The 20,614-nt window shown below is 35.3% G+C and overlaps 2 protein-coding genes and 1 non-coding gene across 3 annotated transcripts; 1 reads left to right on the forward strand and 2 right to left on the reverse strand.

Moving 5' to 3' along the window:
- Positions 1–621: 621 nt before the first annotated feature.
- Positions 622–2,912, forward strand: LOC147396121 (uncharacterized). The gene is made up of 3 exons (XM_086450650.1): positions 622–953; positions 1,828–1,943; positions 2,386–2,912. The coding sequence occupies exons 1-3, from the start codon at positions 849–851 to the stop codon at positions 2,702–2,704; spliced, it is 540 nt and encodes a 179-aa protein (XP_086306776.1). The 5' UTR covers positions 622–848; the 3' UTR covers positions 2,705–2,912.
- A 1,590-nt stretch (positions 2,913–4,502) lies between these two features.
- On the reverse strand, positions 4,503–12,836 carry PRL (Minichromosome maintenance (MCM2/3/5) family protein). The gene is made up of 15 exons (XM_086450649.1): positions 12,692–12,836; positions 12,555–12,622; positions 12,387–12,446; positions 12,069–12,292; positions 11,235–11,412; positions 10,969–11,091; positions 10,751–10,840; positions 9,461–9,603; positions 8,412–8,589; positions 7,542–7,733; positions 6,884–7,056; positions 6,525–6,728; positions 5,429–5,594; positions 5,046–5,267; positions 4,503–4,837 (listed from the first exon to the last, which is right to left on the reverse strand). The coding sequence occupies exons 1-15, from the start codon at positions 12,720–12,722 to the stop codon at positions 4,733–4,735; spliced, it is 2,157 nt and encodes a 718-aa protein (XP_086306775.1). The 5' UTR covers positions 12,723–12,836; the 3' UTR covers positions 4,503–4,732.
- A 183-nt stretch (positions 12,837–13,019) lies between these two features.
- TRNAH-GUG (transfer RNA histidin (anticodon GUG)) lies at positions 13,020–13,091 on the reverse strand. Its single transcript has one exon. It is a non-coding gene; the product is annotated as a tRNA-His (tRNA).
- Between the last annotated feature and the right edge of the window lie 7,523 nt (positions 13,092–20,614).

Genomic DNA, 20,614 nt, shown 5'->3' on the forward strand with positions numbered 1-20,614 from the left:
CTTAGTGGGAGACACACTGGGGGACACCTTTATATGGTGGCGTGCATGCCCATAGATGCATTTCTCCGACATACAAGTAAAATGCATTTATAGATATGCGTGCGCCACCACGTCAAGGTGTCCTCCTGTGTGTCCTCTACTGAGGTCACTCTAGCACGACTCATCATACATACCCTCTAAAAATCCTTTATAAACCTTTTTGACCTTCCCCGATGATAATGAGAGCAAGATCGATATATTAGAAGGACTTCTAAGACTTTATATTATCGACAACTAAGGAAAGGATTATTTTGACATTTCACATATTGGTAACGGAGAGAATGAGGTTCAATGACCATTTAGAAAAGAAAAGTTTATAAATGTCTTGACAAGCAATCGTAGAAAACTTAGGGAGTATTTAGAAAGAGGGTCCTTTTAAGTAATTTTCCCTTTCATTTATAACATAGTGCAATCGTTTAAATTATAATAATGATATTGCCACGACACCGTTACAACCGTCAACATTTTTCCGTGAACCAAACGTTCAACATGGACCCAAAGACTTGCCACGTGGCACTTCATGTAGTTTGTTGAGTTTTGATTCTTCGACAACTCGAATTATGATACAAGTATGCGATTTCTTTGTTTGTTCTGTCCTTCTGTGAGAATATAATAAAATTAGGTTTTTTTTTTCTTTACCAAAGAAATCGTTTCTTCAACCATAATTAAACATTGGTCTCAATTAACAAAACTAAGGCTCTCAACATGAGGATTGAATCTAGGGCTTCTGAAAACCCTAATTAATGTTGAATTACAACTCTTATTATTGTTGCAGGTGAACAATTGAGCATTCTTTGTTTGATTTGAAGATGGGATCTTCTGTGATAACTCCTGAAGATGTTTTGGAGTCCTTAATGAACGATGGTACCATCGATGCTATCAGATTGAAAATAATCAATCAACTCAAAGCTAATGTAAGTGAATCGATTCCTAAACTATCAGTTTTAATTCAATTTTCAAATTTTTAGTTTTGTAAATCTTTATGGATATCTTGTACAGTTGTTTCTATTAATTTTATGTCTGTTTTAAAGATAATTTAAACTGTTTAATGGATTTCAATTAATTTTCGAAGTTTTGGTTTATAAGACTTTCATGGGTTCTTGAACTATTGGTATTATTAATGAATCAAGCACTGTTTAATGAAGCTCAATTTTTATTTTTTATTTTTTATTTTTTGAAAGGTGAACAGATTAAGGCAAACCCTGACCAGCATAAGAAGGGGTTCAAGGGGTTTGAACCTAAGACCTTGGGAACAACCTCCACAAGGTCTTACCACTGAGCTAAGTGGTCCTTCTTTAATGAAACTCAATTGTTGTTTCAAAGAAGCCCTTTTTTTTTACCAACATGTTTAGAGTGGACCAAAGCAAGATCATGGTTTTCAATCTTAGAATTTCGTCTTCAAGAACGATACCGAGATGATTCAGCAAGATGTCTTCTCGGTTGATATAAAAGGTCTTCCCCGGATTTGATTGAGAAAAAGAATAAGAATCTAGGATGGGCGACCTCGTGAGAAGTCATCATGTTGCACTCCTCCCTCTTTTAATCGATATAAAAAAAGAATGTGAGAGAAAAGAGAAATTGCCCATGGCAACTAGTTTCATTCACGAACAATATTGAAATGACTTGGGCAAGTCATCTTGGTCTCAGGCCACTTTTGAAACCATGATAAGGACCACTTTCGAAAATTTTGGTCGAGTAGAAATGCCGAAGAGTGAACCCGATGTGTGTTGGGAGCGATGGATATTGAAAAAATATTGTTCAAACATGGTTGGTTGTTTTGGATGACAGGAGGAGCTGAAGAATAACACAATCACAATGGTGGAGCAAAGTAAGGTTCTTAATACCCCTGGAGCAGAAAAACAGACCAAAAGGGAGCTTTTTGATTCACTTCGACAGGAGCTCGAGTAAGTCTTAGTGTTGCTTGTATGATTGGGTCCCTGCATATTTACCAATATAACGTGAATTGATCCCAATAATAAAGGTGTGGAATGATTCCACCCTATTAATGTTATGGGCATGAGTCACAGGGCACACATACGTGGGGCTCGGATCCATCAATTATTTGGTCCCATTTAGAGATTTCTATGCCAGAAAATTATCTAATAGTCTGATCGTAACCATCAATTTTCACTATCTTTGGGATGGTTGGGAAGAAAATAGAAAAGGGACCAGAAAATAAGTCTAGGATGAATCGTTATGATCTCTGATGAGGTCCACATTTTCTTATGATATGGGATTGTAATTTTATCATTGTAGAATCCACATTTTCTGACAACTTCTAGATTTACGTAGTTTAATTGAAAAGTCATTTTATCTAATTTTGATTGTCTTGCTGGCATTGTGAAGAACTCCAGTACTTGAGAAGGCCTCCAAATCAGTTTGGGAATTGATTCTTGAAGACGATGGATTAGGGAAGGAAATAAGCGAAACTGTTGAAAGAGTCTTCTATCGATTAAGCGGACAAGAACCTCCACCATTTCCTCCATCAAGCATTGAACCCCAATCTGAGAAGGAGAAAGAAATAGAAAATTCAGGTTCATCTTCAAAAAAGAGGAGCTTCAGTGAGATGAGTGCTCGAGGAGTAGGTGAAGTTGTTGAAGGGTTCAGTGAGCCTCCAGCCATATCCGAGGATTCTGGTACACCTCTTTCCAACATGAAGACATGATTTTTTGCTTCTCCCACACACTTCAATTTCTCTTTGTTTTATCATCAATTAAGAATAAGTAAATTTCTCACGATAGGTTTAGAACAGTAGAAGTGCCTTTAGAAAGCTGAAATGTTTTAAGCTTTGTTCCTTATAAACCCCTTCTTGTATGATGTGTTAAACTAGATATAACAATTTATAATTGATTCATTGTGGTTAATATTGTAAATATTCTGTTACAGTGTTGATGATTTTGTTCACCAAGTTGAAGCACTTTTCAGTCTCAATGATTATGAAAATAACTGTGTTGGAATTCTTACCAAACTAGGAAGATACCACCTTTTGAAAATATAATAGTAATTTATTGAGGATTCAACAGCCTAGTTATTCATGCTGTGCCGGATCAAAAATTTCAAGTAAATACAACAACAAAACCTTATCTGAGGATTTGAGGTCGGCTAGATGAAATCTCTTTGTCCATTCCACACCATCTCCATCCAAGTTCTTATAGGGTCCTTCCTTTACTCTTTTACGACCTACCTTCAACTTGAATATTTCTTCTTCTGATTGGGACTTACAACAAGCCTCATTGAACATGTTCATACCATCTCAACTGATTTTCTCTTGAGTTTATAGTCTATTGGAACTACCCCTACATTTTTCGGAATGCTTTTGTTTTGAATTTATTGATCTAGCTGGTCTTGCTACCATCTTTTAGTTTGTTTCAGCTATGATTTTATAAAATGCCCCTAAGATTACTATCGTCTTATTCTCTTTTTTCTCTTAATTCCTTCGTTGTTTGCCATGAACAAATGCAATTCATCAAATTTATTATTGACATGGGAGATCTCCTTGGACCATGTAACAAGAATAATGTTGAAGTGACCTCAAGATTGTACTTCACATTGCACTTTCTTGACATGGAAGTGTATGAACCATTGATGCCTTTTCACTTGTATCTCAATGAAAAGCATCTATGGTTCATACTGATGTAAGACATCTACAATTTTAAGTAGTTTTTTAATTTTATTAGATTTTATTTTTATTTTTAGTGCTATGTTAGGAGTACAATTTCTTATTAACTTCTAATTTATTTTAAATTCGTTTTTATTATTTAGACTATAATTAAAAGTGTCCAATTTGAGTTCTAAGACGATTAGAAAATTAATATTATATTATAAATATGTTAGGAATGTTAATTTTTAATATTTTAGTAGAATTCTAAATTGTTACGATGAAATTATCTATATAAAAAATTCTAATCCGAAAATTAATAAGAAATCAATCAATTAATTCAAGTATTTTTTCTCTTTTAATTATTTTTTAACCTTGTGCTATATTTTTTTTTTCAAATTATTGCTTGTTTGTCAATTGAATCTATTGATTTAAATTGATTTAAAATGTTCTATTAAACACAACTTGTCAAATCTATTGATTCACATACTTCCACTACATCACCTACCCACTTCTACATCAGGAAAGTGAGATGTGAGGTACAATCTTAAGGTCAATCCAGCACGACTAATAACAATAGGGCTTCGTGGATTTATAAGGATTCTAGATACCATTCAGTTTTAAAGGGATTCACAAAATAAGGATACACCATCATTTGCACGGAGTCTATCTTCATTCCAAGAGGACCAACTTCTCTAGTTCTGCATGTGACTTTCCTGCCAGTCAAACACCATGCCTAACGATGATTTTTAAAATAATCAGGTCTATTGGATCGGCTTACAGACCAGAATTTGAAATTAAATCTGAGACTAGTACCTAAGATCCGCTTATTTGCAAGATAGGATCATTTGGCAAGTTGCACCTGGGTACAAACTCCATAATTTATATGAAGTTCAATAGAGATCCAACCAAATTAAATGCGTCCAACATTAAAACACCTTGAAATTATATTAATGAATTGCAGTTACAGGGTTGGCCTGAAGAGAATACTAACCTACCCTAACCAAGCTTTCCATCAGGGGCTTGGTGATCAAAGCCCATTTGTTTTTGGAGATAGATTGCTAAATCATATAACTCATAGATAAAAAAAAAACATCAGGCATCAATGAATCGAATATCAAAGGTGTTTGGATGGATCTGCCACACATTCAGAGATGCATATTCCTCTAAGCACTCCTTCAATTGAGCTTCGCTGTATCCCTGCCCACATACAAACAACCTCTCAAAACTCAGTAATTGTTAATGGGAGATCAACGTATCAATGAATGATGAAAACTACATCTTTTGAGTACACTAGTCATTGAAGGAAAAGAAAAAAAAACCCAGCAAAATGGGTCCATTATGTGGCACCAAGTTTGCGCCACATGTGGGACGAATAGTACTAACATTTTACGAACATAAAACTAACCTTTCTTGAGATCCAGTTGAGTGCATGGGCATAGCTCACATCCATTCTGTTCATCCTCGATGCTTCGTCTCGCACAATTGAGTAAATATCAGAGATGGCATCTAGACCAGATTTCTGGCGATCATCCGAATAAAGTGAGAACTTTGACATCTGCATCAACCTCAATGCTTCATCCACATCACTCTGAGCAACAGTTTCCGAGAACCTGAGCCTTGCTAGTGCCTGCAAACAAATTGACTTGGATCAACTTTATGTTTCCATATTCAACAAAAGAATAAAATGCATAATTGATACTTCTCCATCCCAATATCTAGACAGCCCAAAAATTTGCAGGATACTGGCAGATATTATATAAAAGAGAACAATGGAAATGACTGACTTACAGAGGATATTCTTAGAATGCTTAGTAGAGTTCGCACGGTCGTGTAAGAATGGGGGCTATTTGATTTAGCTTCATCTTGCCGGATGCTCGTGTATGCACTTGCAATATACTCTTCAAGCTCCTTTGGTACATATGGGGATATTTTTCTTGCTGTTGAGATGTATGCTCTGGTTTACATCAAAGAGAATCACAAATGGTAATGTTTTTACATGGGTTTTTTTCCATTAAAAAGTACTAATGGTTGGGAACAATTTGGCAAGGTAAAGCTTCAGAAAAAATCAGCAAAAACTGGGAAAATTTTGGAAATACAAGAAATAATAAATTTCATTAATTGTAAAAAATAAAATATGTATTTTAAATGATAAAATAATATTAAAAAATAATTAAATTAAATATAATATATATAATATATATATATATTTTTGACAATTGTAAATTTTATAAATGAAGGGGGAAAAATGGAGGCTAAGATAGCCCACCCTACACGCAAAGGCAAAAAGAATAAAAAGAACAAGCATTAAAGCCTACAGTACAAGCTAAAGAGATTATAAATCACAAATAGAATTCCATCTGAAAATAAAATCCTGAAAGGAGGCCCGTGAAATCAGTGTTTAGTTTGTGTTGAGTTAAGTCCGATGCTCAGTGTCTTGTCTCTCTCCTTATAAGCTCCTGGCCCTCTCCACTCATTGCCAATTGGTTTTGAGTTGGACCCCCAAACTTATCATGGTATCGGAGCGCTAGGTTCGTATAGGTCACGGGTTCGAGTCTCCTCGAGGAATTTTCCATCCTCATGGGTGAGGAGTGAGGAGTGTTGAGTGTTGTATCATCTGCCTCCCCTCTCGGGTGTCATGTGCTCACGTATCGTGCCTCAGTTCAACTTGTGACCCTCTTATATTATAGTTGTGCCTTCCCCATCATATCGGTCATTTGGGGTAAATGGTTTGTTAACAGTTCGCTCCAAAAGTAAAGTAGACCCAAAATCTCAAGAATATTACATGTCATAAGTCACTGCAACTGTTCTTAGAAAAACAATCAAAAGACAATGTTTCTCAGGAACTACAATTTATACTTTGGAACTTATAATCTAGGAGAATTACCTAAGAATAGATGGTTCTAGTGGAGTAAACCCAAGAGCAGGAGATTCTTCGTTCTGGTGGACATAGACGACATGCCTTGCCAATTCAAGGTCACTATCCATATCTGCCCGATCTAATATCAGCCATAGGAGATCAAAACGTGATAGCAGAGCTGGAGGAAGATTGATATTTTCAGCTGGAGTTCTCCGTAGATCATATCTTCCCCTATTAAGCAAAAAAAAATAAAAAAAGGTTATAACAGTAAATGTGTCTTCTCTCTTGCAAAGAGACTACTTCACTTCCTTAAAGACACCAAAAGAAATGACTTTTTAACATGAGCAAGTGAATTTGAGTAAAAATTTATGAGAGCAGATTTGTACCAAGCAGGGTTTGCAGCAGCAAGAACTGCAGTTCTTGCATTGAGGGAAGTGGTGATCCCAGCCTTAGCTATGCTGACAGTCTGCTGCTCCATAACTTCGTGGATTGCTGTCCGATCTGATTCCTCCATCTTGTCGAATTCATCAATTGCACAAATGCCCATATCCGCAAGAACCTGAAACATAGACAATCCTACCCATTTGAATCTCAAATTCATCTCTGAAACTTATAGCTGACTTTGAGAAAAGGACACCCTTGGATCTCTGACTATTTGGTTCGAAGTAATAAATCACCTTTGGTTTCACTGTGAATAGGGTCGCCACTCACATTTTGGACAATCGAACATTCACAACCCGGACAAATGAGCTTGCTGGCTCCGGATCATTTACAAGAAATTTCACTCATTCTTGCTCACACAGTATCATTTACAAGCAAAACAAAACCTATGACAAAGGGGGCACATCAGGGACACAGCATGGGCACGTAACCGACGTAGCATTTACATGGAAGCCCCAAGCATAGTTTAGCATCTATTAAAGTATCATATAATATAGAAACTAACACAATAGACTTATATGATAGTTAGCAAGCTCATAGGTTCTCTAGATGTGATTGAATGGAGGAATAAAATGCACCCATAAGTTAGTCATAAAATCTCACCAGAGCTCCTCCTTCAAGAACCATCTCATTTGTGACTGGATCCTTCTGGACAGCAGCAGTTAGGCCAACCCCACTACTTCCTCTGCCTGTGGTGTACACTCCTCTTGGTGCAACGTTGATTATGTGCTTGAGAAGCTGACTTTTTGCAACCCCGGGGTCCCCCATCAAACAAATGTGTAGGTCTCCTCTGATCTGCAGTTCCAAAAGGAGTGAGATGCTTTCAAAAAAACATCATAGTCCAATCAACGTCATAGATAATGACATGTATTTGGAAAAAATGCTAGGAAATAGTGGCAATAATGAATGAGACCCATAACTTCAAATTGAAAAAAGAAAAACTATTAGTCTTTATTATTAAGAGAGTATATTTACCATAAATTAGGCTACAAATATGAAATACCATGACGAGAAACACTGATTTTCTGAACAAATGTAAATAACCAGTCATTTTTGTTAATCCTTAACCATAATTTATATAACGGGAAAACAAGAACTAAGTTCCCCATTAGACTGTACACAGTAATTTCATAATTTTCACAATTCAATGAGATTGTGCTGAATAAGCAGAATTCTATCAGGTCACAACTGGAGATAAATTATTAAAGACACCTTCAATTAAGTGATGACAAAGTATACATGGAGTTGAGGAATATCTCTGATAGTAGATATATAAAGGACAGTTTTAATGGTCTGGGTATGTATAACATGGAATAATAACAGCGCCAGGGAAAAGGGGCTCGCTTTTTGGTACAAGAAAAGATGTGAAGACAAATCCCTATATTGAACATATAGCTCAAGATAGAGTTAAATGGAAAAATAGTATACAACCGATTCATCATTCATGTTGCTAAGCACAATATCTTTTCTTACCTTCATACCATCTTTCAATTGCCGGTGAGGGGCACCGACAAGGAGAAGAAGTAGAGCCTTTTTTATATCCTCATGACCAAAAATTTCAGGTGCTAAAGACTGGGCTAACTTATTGTAGATGTCACCATCATCAGCTAATCGTGCAATCTGCTCTTCCTCTACTCCTCTAAGCTCATATCTGTAGCAAAGAAAACCTAATAAATATGCATGAATCTTCTATTACTTTGGTTGCATAAGATTTCTATTTCGTGGACAATGGCACTTTTGGTAGGAACTGCCAAGAAGAGTGTGTGGACTAACAATGCTTGAACCAAAACTACCTTCTTTCTTGAGTTCATTTAATCTGGGTCTGCTCAATTTATAGACATGCATTTTATAATGAACTCAAATTCATAATTTGGTCTTGATATATTGGTTTCCAAGACTGCTGCTAAGAACCTCTATCAGTTTCTTTGCATAACTTAAATCAAATTATTCTTCATACGAAAATTACACCTTTTCTTCGTGTCAAAACAAGTGGCATGAGGAAGAACTAATGGTAGTGTTCATGTGCAACTTAATCCAAATTTCAAGAAAGCCAGCCTAGTTACTAATTAATCACTTCAAAAGCAAGATTGTTTCTGACGGTTCAGAGGAAGAAGAAAGTGAGAAATGGTAGAAAAATAATGCTGAGGATTTGTGATACACCATACCACATCTCGTATACCTTGCATATATACAAGGAATGTACCATGCACATGTAAAACTCATAAATTTCACTTATTTCAGTTAAAAATCCAAAATTCTTTCAGGCCTTCGTTTGATCAATATGTTTTTTATTTGATCGAAACATCATTTACATGGCAAGATTTCATTGCCTAATTGCTGCGGAAGCTTCATTCCTGCATAATGGTCATGAAAGTATGAAAAGGAAATCTCACTTTCTAAAAGTTGCAGGATAATATTTTTTCCATGTTAGAAATTAATGCATATAAGTGAAGATATGGTTTTTTGGTCATTTCCAAGTGCACAAAGTGCCTTTTAGTATTTGAAAAATGAAAATGACTTACTCCTCATATTTTTTCTTGAAATGAGTGATGGACATGGCCTCCAAGTATGTATCCGCAACCAAGCCAGCCCGCATTGCTTTAAATCCCGTGTAAGGAATTGGAAGAAAAATGCCTGATATATCAACCACATCACCTGGAGCAACCTGACCAAGACCAACAAAAAAATAAATGAGCATCACACAAGTATGTGAACCAAAGAAAATGAACTCCGTGTGAAAAGACAAACAATAGTCTCTATGTACATTGCATCTGCTTCAAATCAAAATCTATACATGTATCATCATTATTATAAACATTATTGAAGGCTTTTCCCAAGAATTGAAGCGCTTATCAAATAACTATATTTGTATTAAATTGGATCAAATATTCAAGTTCTTATCTGCACAAGTGAGCATTGGGTTTTATGCCAATGGATGTCTTGGATTCTGTCTTGTATGCCCTTATGAGCTCCTACAAATCTGAGGGTTGAAGGCCTAACATCTAAGCCTGAAGAGTCCTTCAGGAAAGCTACCCCAGAGGGGTACACTCATTGGGGTTCCAACTTACAGTTGGTACTACATACACACACGATCTTACCCTACTTGGGGTTTCAACTTAAAATGTATGGACCTAGAGTCGGTCTACCCCATGTTTATTGGGAGCTTCAATATTTCCTTTTACAAATGGAGTGTAAATTCTCAAAATGACATAAAAAAGGCTTTTCTTTTCATTTCACAAGGGTTCAATAAGTAAAAGACAAATCCCTAGGTCAACCCCAACCATAGTGTTACCGAAAACCATTCATACCTTTAAAAATTACACAAGCAACCCAAAATCAAAACATTTCCAAATTAAACCCTTAAAATATGTCCATTCCCCAAGGCAACATATTTTGGGTTGTCAAATGATCCCCCTCAATTGTTTTATGACTTTTTTTTACATTCGCATAGACTATAAGCACTCAATCATTGTCTCCCATGGATATAACCATTTATGGTGAACTATGTCAACGTGTGTCGAGTTTGTCTGGTTGTTTCCTCTTTATTTCTCTTATTTTTTCGTTTTTTGTTTTTGTTTTTGGCATCTCCACTTGATTCAATCTTTGGTCTATGCTACAATTCATACCACTTTCAATTTCATCATGTCATGATTATGTAGTCGATATTGATATCCCTAGAATACAATATCAGGAAACCCTTATTCTCTTAAAAGAAAATGGCAAAATATCTTAAGGTATTTCGGTTACTGAAGGTTGTAGTTTTATAGTTCACAAGAAACTTCACGCATTGTGATATTGAAATGTCAACACACCTTCCTAGTGAGTTCTCCTCTGAAATGAATGGTCATTGTCCGTGGAATATGCCCTTTTGGAACATGTTCTGCTAATTCTTGGATCTTTGCCTGCAATTACACATCTACATTACAAAAACAAAAACAAAACTACTAGAAATGCATAATGTTATTTAGGCAGTCTACAATATTTTATACTGAGAATTTGTAGAGAAACTTCAAGGGAGTGAGGAGAGTACCTCTTGAAACTTCAAAAACTTTGATGCTCTCAGCTGAAGGATGAGGTTCCCTTTTGTATTGTTTGTATGACAGCGTTTTGATGGGCACTCAAACAATGGCATGAAAACTCTAGCAGTAACTTCCTGAATTAGTTAGAAAATAATCAACATTTAATTGAAAATGCAGGGAATTAAAAAACCTTCGTAATTGTAAACCTAATAGAACAGAAAATGATAAAAACTAACAGGTCTGCTCAATATATAATTGAAGGGCTTAGCCTTATTACCTGGTAAATTTCAAAACCACACTCTTCACATGTATAAACAGCTACTTGCATCAATGGCTTAACATCTGAACATCGCGTTACAATACCAGAAATCCTAACAAGCTGACCAATACAAGATGCTTTAACCTCTCTGATCTTATGTGGATGTGCCTTAGAAGACGTTTTTATATAAACTTCGCTGCGTTTCACAAGTGGGACCCATCAAGGAAGAAAAAGTGAAGAACTTAGTTCGTTCTTGATAAATCATAAAAGCAATACAACATTCAATTTTTTCTTATATCCACTAAAGATCAGCAAAAGCTAAAGTTTGGATATTCAGATGTGGTTACAAATAAAAAACTAGGCACACTTTTTTGAGCTTTTTTTAGTAGAAAATAAAAAATCAAATATCAGGAGTAAATTATCTAAGTGATCAATGACACAACTGAGACTACATTACGCTTAAATTATGAAAAATTAATGTTTTCTAATTGCTCCGGTTTTCTAGGCTAAATATACAATGAGATTAAAGTCTGAATTATGACCAAATTTCCATTTATAATAATGTAAATATACTAAAATTTTGAAAAAATTGCAAACTTATGATATAATTAGTTATATAATCATCTTGAAAAAAATTAATAACACAAAATTTCCATCTACATGTTCTAAGAAGCAATAGAGTGTATAAGTGAAATAAAACAAAATTACAGACTACATTATGCTCAAATTATGATAAATTTGACACTTAGAATTGATAATGTGCGAATGTAAATAGATAATTCAACAAGAAAAAACACCACTCTAAGAAGAAAATTATCACCACCCTCTAAAAGGGTTTCTCTAAAAACTCACTAGAACCGTTTTATCTCCGCGGGCATTCTCTGGTGCGGATCCGAACCATCCCCACTTTCAGTTCCTTCATCCATCCTCTGTGTCATCAAGATTTCACGATCGTCTTCAGGAAATGCTTCCGTTGGCTCGGGCATGAGCTCATCAATGGCATCGGCAAAAATACTAAGATATCGACGTGTATTTTCGGTAACCCGTGTTTGAAATTCCTCATCCAAGTCTGTGTACTAGTAAACCAAACCAAACAGAGATTAATTTTTTTTAGTAATAAATAAAGTTCATAATTTTAATTAAAGAGAAACAGAGAGGGAGGTGTTTTACATTGAAGAGGTCATCTAGATGGATTTGGATGGATCGGATCTTGCGATTGGAAACTTCTTGCTGAGAGGCAGAGAGAAGAAATGGTGATGGTTATGTTATGGATTTAATTAGATTTTTATTAAGTAATTTATCTATCATGGATCAGAGAAGAGAGTGAGAGAGACTTACGAGTAGATCTAGGTATTTGGCTTCACCATTTGCGTCTGTGAAGTTGGCAAGAAAATCCTTTGCAAGTTCTGCAGAAACAACAATTGCTTAAGAACCAGAGAGAGAGAGGGACAGAGAGGAGAGAGAGAGAGAGCTACCTCGGTCAGCATTGAAGTCGAGATCCTTCATGGTTCCCTGTGTGGAGAAAGAGAGAGAGAGAGAGAGGATTTAGGGTTAGGGATTAGGGAATGAGAGCAGAGACGTTGTAACTTGTAAAGGATTTGGCGGGAAATGTCCAGAGGTGCAGTGCGTTTTGGCGGGAAAAAGGACTGGAACTTTATATTATGGATTAAACGTCTATCATTCCCAACGAATGCTACAAAACAAACCGTTGGATGGCCTAAAAGTCTTTCTCGATCCAACGGTTTTATTAGGCTCAGAAGCAATCATACTGTACATCAAAAATAAAAATAAATTTTTATTTTGTGTGGCTGCTGGGATTCGAGCCCAGGTCTCTACGGCCACAACGTAGAATTCTTACCACTAAACTACAGCCACAAGACAATCATTTAACAACTATTATTACTAATTTAATTTCATGAATTAACTTTCATTTCAAAAGAATTAATTGGTAAATTTCAGTGATGAAAGACAGCACTTGTATTCTCCCAATAATTAAAAAGTTTTCATGCCTGAATCTAATTGGGGTTGCAATGATGGAGGAACCAGATCAGAAAAAAGAAGAATTTTAATTATAAGATATCTAATAATAAAATCGTCGGAATTGAGATCTCATTCAAAAATAATAAAAAAAATATCAAATATCTAGAGTTTATTTTTGTATCCTATATGTATGATCCGATCCGCAATGACCATAACAAGTAAATCAAGAGTTCTAAAAGTTAGATGGTCAATAATACAATTTTCTTTTCTAAATCGTGGTCATTGTGTTGGGAATTAAAACGTTGTGTGTTCCTCTATGTTTCTTCCATTAAGACATTTTTGATATATGTCCCTTCATTTCTCATCTCACATTTATCCCTCAACTACAATTACTGAAAGATAAAAATGTCCAATTGGTATTGTTTTGTAGATTTAACAAAAGGATAATTATAATGGTTAGTCAAATAAAAAAAGCATTCAAAATAAGTCTAAGACACACACATATATATATTATACGGCACAATATCAATGGTGATGGGTAGGAATGATATCTCAACATATATATGGTAAAATCCTTTTTTTATTATATATAATTGGGTATCTCTGTAAATAGTGGACCGGACTTATATTTGAGCTTTTGCCCAATTCATAGACCATGGTCTTTTCCAAGGATTAGTCCTAAGGTGCAAGTGCAACGCACACACTCTATGGCATGATCTTAAAGGTGATGGACACAAATGATAGTACAAATGTCCTTCAAAACTTTATATACAATATAAATGAGCAGCACTAAATTGTAAATGAGGAGTATTTTACCTTTTTTTTTCACAAAGAATATCAAATATATTTTATTTTAATGTGTTGGGCTTTTTTTTATTTATAATTGTTGGGGATCAAATTTTGCTTCTTCAATTTTATTATGTGGGAGAGAGGCAATCCTTGTGCGAGGTCAAAAGTGTCAAGCTGAAGGTAAGACATCGTGTGAGTCAAGAAAAGTATTGTAAGCACGACAACAACATGGGAAAAATCCTTTCTTTTAGTGAGTAAGACAAAGAAGGGCATTATATTTAGAATGAAGACAAGCCCACCACATCTTTGAAGGATTTGGATCCATTGACCAAACATACTTTTGAAGATTACCATGGCCTTGAATCCATCTAGAAACAATGAATCCATTTAGTTAGTTGAACTGAGGAAATACAATGTATTAATTATTTTCTTGGAGTGTTGATGTGACTTTATCAAATTATCGGTTTTTTTTACCAATTTTATAAGATGGAGACAAGACTTATTTTCCTTAAATTCTTTGTCTTCTAATTACTTATCTAGATTTGATTTTGATTTCCTTCCATATTTCACATGAAATATATAATTTATGAATTATAGGTAGTGTAGACGCGTGATTTCGTCATTATGATGACTACATCTACAATGATTTGGAGTCGCCACCATTCATATTGTAAGTGGGTGTGAATGGTCACCCGATGTGCATTTTTGAAAAAAGTGACATTTTGGCATTTTAGTGACTCACGTGGATAAGGTACGGATCAAACCTTAAGATCCGGGGTAAGCGGCTCGGTTGGAGAAAAGGGAAGGTGTTAGGCACCCTTTCCTCCCCGCCACGTGGCGGTAACCTCAAATAACTCGATCATTTTTTATTTTTAAAAGAAGGTGAAAAAAATGTGCCACGTGGGTGCATATGTTCCCTAAGTAGGGATTCATTTTCGGCTTGATCATAGGGTCATTTCATTAATGGAAATGACCCTTATGAACCTTAGCCTTGGGGCCCAATCATCAAAAGGGGTAAATAAAAAATAGAAGAAGGGGGTGTAGAAGAGGAAATAGTAGAAGGTTAGAGAAAGAGAGGGGGGTGTGCTTCAAACCCACCTTATATCTTGTTTCTTCTTTTCTTCTTCTTGCTTGGGTCTTCTTGAGTCCTTAGTATAATATGAGAGTGTGAGAATGGGAAGAGGTGATTAGAGAGAGTAGGGATTTCTTTTGTTTTAGTGAGACTTGTAGATGATTTGTGAGAGAGAGTTGGTAAACTTGGTGAGAATTGGTGATGGTAGTTAGTAGAGAGAGTGTTGGGGAGAAGTTTTGTAATGAGAAGTTGGGGGCCATTTTTGGTGAAGAGGAGGAGGGTATTTATAGATGTTTAGGAGTTATTTTGGGATATAATGGGGTGAAGTGAAGAAATGGGTAGAATGGTTTGAGTTTGAGAGAGAAGTGGGTGTAATTTAGAGGAGATTGGAGGGTATTTAGGTAAGGAGGGTTAAATGGGTGAGTTTTGACCCAAATGGTTTGGATCCTACCCAACCATTTGGGTGGAGTGTTTGGTGAGGTAAGTTTAAGATGGGGGTGTGTGATTTGATTTAAGAGCATGGAGGATTTAAAGAGGTGGTTGATGATATTTTGGGAGGTGAGGGAGATGATGCCATGTGTTAAAGTGGGTGGAAATGAAGGGTTGGGATAGGTTATGGGAGAGGTTGAGTGTTTGACTTGAGAGGATGGTGTAGGTTTAGGTTGTAGATGTAGGTTTTGTAGGGAATGATGATGGTAGATTAGGGGAGGTATAGGTTAGGGGTGTGGGTAGATGTGTTTGATTTGAGAGAAAAGGTGATGGGTTGATGTGTGGGTAGATGGGATTTAAAGCAATTAATGGGGTAGGTAGTTGGGTGAGGGAGGTGAGATGGGTGATGACATGTGTCATCTTTTGATGATAAAAGAGTGATTGGTTGATGTGGGTTGTGGTTTATGGGTTAGGATTGTGGGTTGGATAATGAATTGGATATGGTTAATGATTTGTGGGCTTTGTGGTGTTGGGCTTGGGTTTTAGAAATGATTTTTACGAATACGGAGGCGGAGAGTGATAGTAGAGGAGGGGTAGGCATCTCAAGTCTCACCTTTTTAATTTTTAATTTTTTTAGATTTTTGCAATCATTAATTTGATCAAAAATGCCACGTGTTGGCGAATCGGGCTTTTTAGGCCCGTTAGTGAAATTTATCGAAAATTTGACGTTTTTTATTTTGGAAGCGGAGCGTGAATGTTGGGAAGTCGTAAGGTAGGCCGAGTCCTTTTGGTGGCCTCCTAAACCATTGAGAGGTCTTAGGGGCCTCGGTTTGGTAAAAATGTTCATTTTCAATGAGTTGGGCCCTTAAGGCCCGTTGGCCCATTTATTTGGAAAATCGATATTTTTGGGCCCTTTCGAGAAGTGGCCCGTTCAAATTGAGGTGTCTACAGGTAGAATCCACAAATTTTCTTGACTCATCTCACATCGATAACTCGACTTTTGCTACCTTTAGGAAATTTTAGACAAATTTCCTTCGCAGTAGATACCTAATACTATGTATGACTCGTAATAATCTTTCTTTCTGGTGCATATGATGATTTTTTTGCTATTTTAGGTGTTAATTTATCTACTGAAATATCACTCATTTCCGCCCAATATCACAATTCTATCTTTGTCTAAATTGCAGAGTAAATTTGTTGAGTTTAGTTTCGCATTGAACACTTATTGCCTTGTTTCTATCCTTATAAGTTCTTGGGCCTCTCCACTAATTGTCAATTGGTTTTGAATTTGAACCTCAAATTTATTATGGTATCAGGGTAGGTCTTTTTCTCTTCCGCGTCACCAAGTTCATATCTCCACGTGCTTTGACCCAATCCAACCCATATGTGCGGGGGGTGTGTTGAGTTTATTCCCACATCAAACACTCATTTGCTTGCCAGTTCCTTGGCCTCTCCACTCAATGCCAATTGATTTTGAGTTAGACCCTCAAATTTATCAAAATTGGCTTTTTTAGAAGTCTACTCCCAAAAACAGATCTAATGGAGATAGGATGAATGTTGTGACCCCAAGAACGTGGCTATAACACCAATCGTATATAAGTTGGTAGAATGTGATCAATGACTATGATTAATGGCAAGAAGCTAGCAATTGCCAAAATAATTTTTGTAGAATCTTTTCACTAATTTTTAGAATATTACATACCTCTCCTCCTTTAATACATAATCTATTATTTAGGAGTCTTTCCATTTTTGGGATTATTTTCCTAATGAAATAAAATCTAATTCCCATGGCACATAGGATGATCTATGAAAGTGCAGATCTTAGGATGCACACTTAGATTGCCTTTGAGATACTATCAATCAATGCCTTGGAATATGGACAAGACCAATCGTTTCAATTGAATGTTTTGATTAATGAATAAATCTATGTTCCCTGGTTTGTGGGTTCGATCGATTTGAATTTGAGCTTAGAGTTCGTGGTTTGCAATCTAAAATGAATCCGGTTCATAGGGGTAGGTAGAGAAAATTCATTTTTGGGTTCGCTTTGATTTTCTAGTCGGTTCGTTGTGCATATATATATCAAGTATACAAGTTATAATTACAATTATACTATTAATTTTTTTAAATTAAATAGAAATAAATTACTTAAATAATTCAAATTTTAAATATAAACAATGAAAATAAAACAACAATTAATCAAAAAAATATTTGATTCGTTGAACCGGACCAAAATTTGGTGGGTTCATGATTCGTTTGATTTTACAAACTGTACACCTATTCGTGGTTGGACTAGTCGACACGAATTTGATAATATAAGAATAAACTAATACGGTATCGACTGATGTATTCAATACAAATTGACATATTTTGATATATTTCCAAAACATTCAATGATTCGGGGTGAATATTTCGTCTCAATTTCAATCAATATCGATACGTATCAACCATTACATTCCGTTATTTTAAACCTTTTTTATTATGCTCTATAATACTTAAAATTTAAAGCAAACCTATTTTGGTTGATTTTTCGTACAATATATCCTAATAATACCTTCTAAGTTTTTTGATGGCTAATAAATGACCACCCAAAAAATAGTTTCTTAGTGGCCTTAGAACTTTCATTAATGTACGTAACTGGTCCACTAAGGCATCCTTAAAAAGGATAGTAGTGGCCAACAGAAACAAGTGCTATGAGGATCATACATCACAGATAATACAAGAATTAATACCTTTTAAAAAAACAAGTTTAATCAACCCTAAAAGTAGAACTCTATCAAAACAAATAAACAATTTGTCAAAACTGAGTCATTACTAATACAATCACATCTAAAGATTCTTAGACATAAATTTGAAAAAACACACCATAATGGGCCATTCTTAAACCTAGATTTGACATATTGCATTTATCGATAAAATTTAATATAGGACTCACACTTGTTGCCCCCACATGTTTGCAAAATGCACCAACTTTACAAAGAAAAAACACCAAATGGATACATTCACCTCTTATTGAACGCAGTCAAAATCAATTGAGAACTGGTTACCGAGTGGGTTTATTTTTTCTTGATAACCTATTACCGATTGGTATAAGTATGTACAATGGAATAATTGAATCGATCAGAGTCGTCTGCTCTACCCCAATCGTACATTTGTCATATCTGTGTGTCCCACCTTAAGCTTATCTGATCATTGTTCAAACATATTTTTTTTCTTTGTAGAAAAAGCATGATTAATTTTTATGGTGGTTCCCCTTACGTGTATAATACGCACATGACAAATGATCCATATATATATATATATGGATCAGGATCCGTGTGCACATATATCTACAACGTGTTTTATCCTATGTGAGTTAATTATTTTGGATTGAGCTAATCTTTGGTGAGGGTGATCTCTATGATGAGGAGATCATCCTCACCAAAAATCAGTCCAATCCGAAACTTTTAACCTTTTGAAAAGTTGTTTACAAAAAGTGGACGGTCTATGATTCTTCAACTCATAAATATGGGGATAGAAGATTTAGAATTAGCTGATTTTTGGTGAGGATGGTCTCCTCGTCTTAGAGTTCATCCTCATCAAAAATGACTTCAATCAATTAACTCATGTAGGACAAATTGGACATATATGACATGTTGATTGGACCGAACTTGGGTTTGGACATATGTGACATGTTGTAACCTAGTGGGCACAAGTAGGCGCTGTAAAGAAGAATATATAAAGAAGAGCTTATCTATTTAGCTTTTTTGTCTACCTATTTGCATAGTTTTAAAACTATTCGAGAAGGTTTGAAACTAGATCTACTCAAATTGACTTGGTTTACTTTTGGAGCAACTAAGCACTTATACTCAGTGGAATTGGTAACTCTTAGAGTCAATGGCTAGACTCAATTTCAGGCTTTTTATTTATTTATTTATTTCAAGTCAATGAAATTATATATATATTCCTAATGATTTGTGATTTATATAAAAATAAGATTTTATGGGTAGTGCATATACGTGATTTTCAAATCTGAATATCACTTATACGTGGATTTGAAGTAACCATCATTCATTTTTGTAAAAGAGTATGAATGGTCACCTAAAAAGTATTATCTTTTAAAAGTCGTTTTAACATCTTTGTGACTCGTACGGATTAGGACACTGATCCACCTAGGATCTAGGTTCAATTAGAGAGAGGAGAAGATGTTAGGCATCTCTCTCTTCATTAAAAGATGGTAACTTAACAAAATGATCATTTTAGAAAAATAAAACAAATAAAAAAATTCGATGAAATGGTGGTTTTGTGCCCTCGGATGCGATGGGCTTTTGATATCGACTTAAATTGTGAGGGTCATCTCATTAAGAAAAGAGACATTTCCATTTTTTTGCCTTGAAGGAATAAATTTTGAAAAATGTCGACTTCTCGGTTGTGGGCCCACTCTCATCTAATGAAGAGGGGTCCAATCACCTTTAACTTCAAAACAAGTATTATGGTGTGTGCACCAAGTGTTTGAGTGTTTAAAACAATTTTCTTTTAAAATTGGTTACAACCCCTACACTTTCGATTGAATCGAAGTCTAATCTATCGGAGGTAGGGGAGGGTATTCATTACTTCATATGGCCTTCTAAAACCAAAATTAAAGAAATGAGGGGGACAGATAGGGGGGATATGGAGAGGGGAGAAAATGGGGGTATTTACGTAAATTAAAACTTTATTCTAAACCCACATTAAGGCTTGAACTTTCATTTTTTTTCTTCTTCTTAGGTTCTTATGTGCTTAATAAAATTATAAAAGTCTTTCCTAGAGAAGAAAAAGTGAGAGAAAGAATTGAGTAGAGATTGAAGAGAGCTTTTTTTTTAGAATTTCTTAGGACTTAAAGCATGAGACATTGGAAGGGATGTCTTGAGAGGGGGTGTTCAAGCATGAGCTTTTTGAAAAGGAGATGGAGGTTTTATAGGTGTTAAGGGTTATTTTTAGAGATAAGATGGGGTGAAAATGTAAAAATGTAGAGAATGACATGAGGTTTTTGGGTAAGGTGTTTGAAATTTAAGGTTATGAGGAGGGTATACGTGAAAAGTAGGAGTGGGCTATTTTAGATCCAAATAGGTTGGAATTTTCAACCCATATGGGTTGAGTATTATTTGGGGTT

Source organism: Akebia trifoliata, chromosome 8 (genome assembly GCF_017979445.1).
Source record: "Akebia trifoliata isolate Shusen 1 chromosome 8, ASM1797944v1, whole genome shotgun sequence".
Taxonomy (NCBI): Eukaryota; Viridiplantae; Streptophyta; class Magnoliopsida; order Ranunculales; family Lardizabalaceae; genus Akebia; species Akebia trifoliata.

Bases quoted from the DNA above. Each gene is read 5' to 3' on its own strand.
- LOC147396121 (XM_086450650.1), top strand. From the start codon at position 849: ATGGGATCTTCTGTGATAACTCCTGAAGATGTTTTGGAGTCCTTAATG. The intron at 954-1,827 runs GTAAGTGAATCG...TTTGGATGACAG, and splicing joins TCAATCAACTCAAAGCTAAT to GAGGAGCTGAAGAATAACAC. The intron at 1,944-2,385 runs GTAAGTCTTAGT...GGCATTGTGAAG, and splicing joins TCACTTCGACAGGAGCTCGA to AACTCCAGTACTTGAGAAGG.
- PRL (XM_086450649.1), bottom strand. From the start codon at position 12,722: ATGAAGGATCTCGACTTCAATGCTGACCGAG. The intron at 6,729-6,883 runs GTACAAATCTGC...TTTGCTTAATAG, and splicing joins GCTGCTGCAAACCCTGCTTG to GGGAAGATATGATCTACGGA. The intron at 5,268-5,428 runs GTAAGTCAGTCA...ATTTGTTTGCAG, and splicing joins GCATTCTAAGAATATCCTCT to GCACTAGCAAGGCTCAGGTT.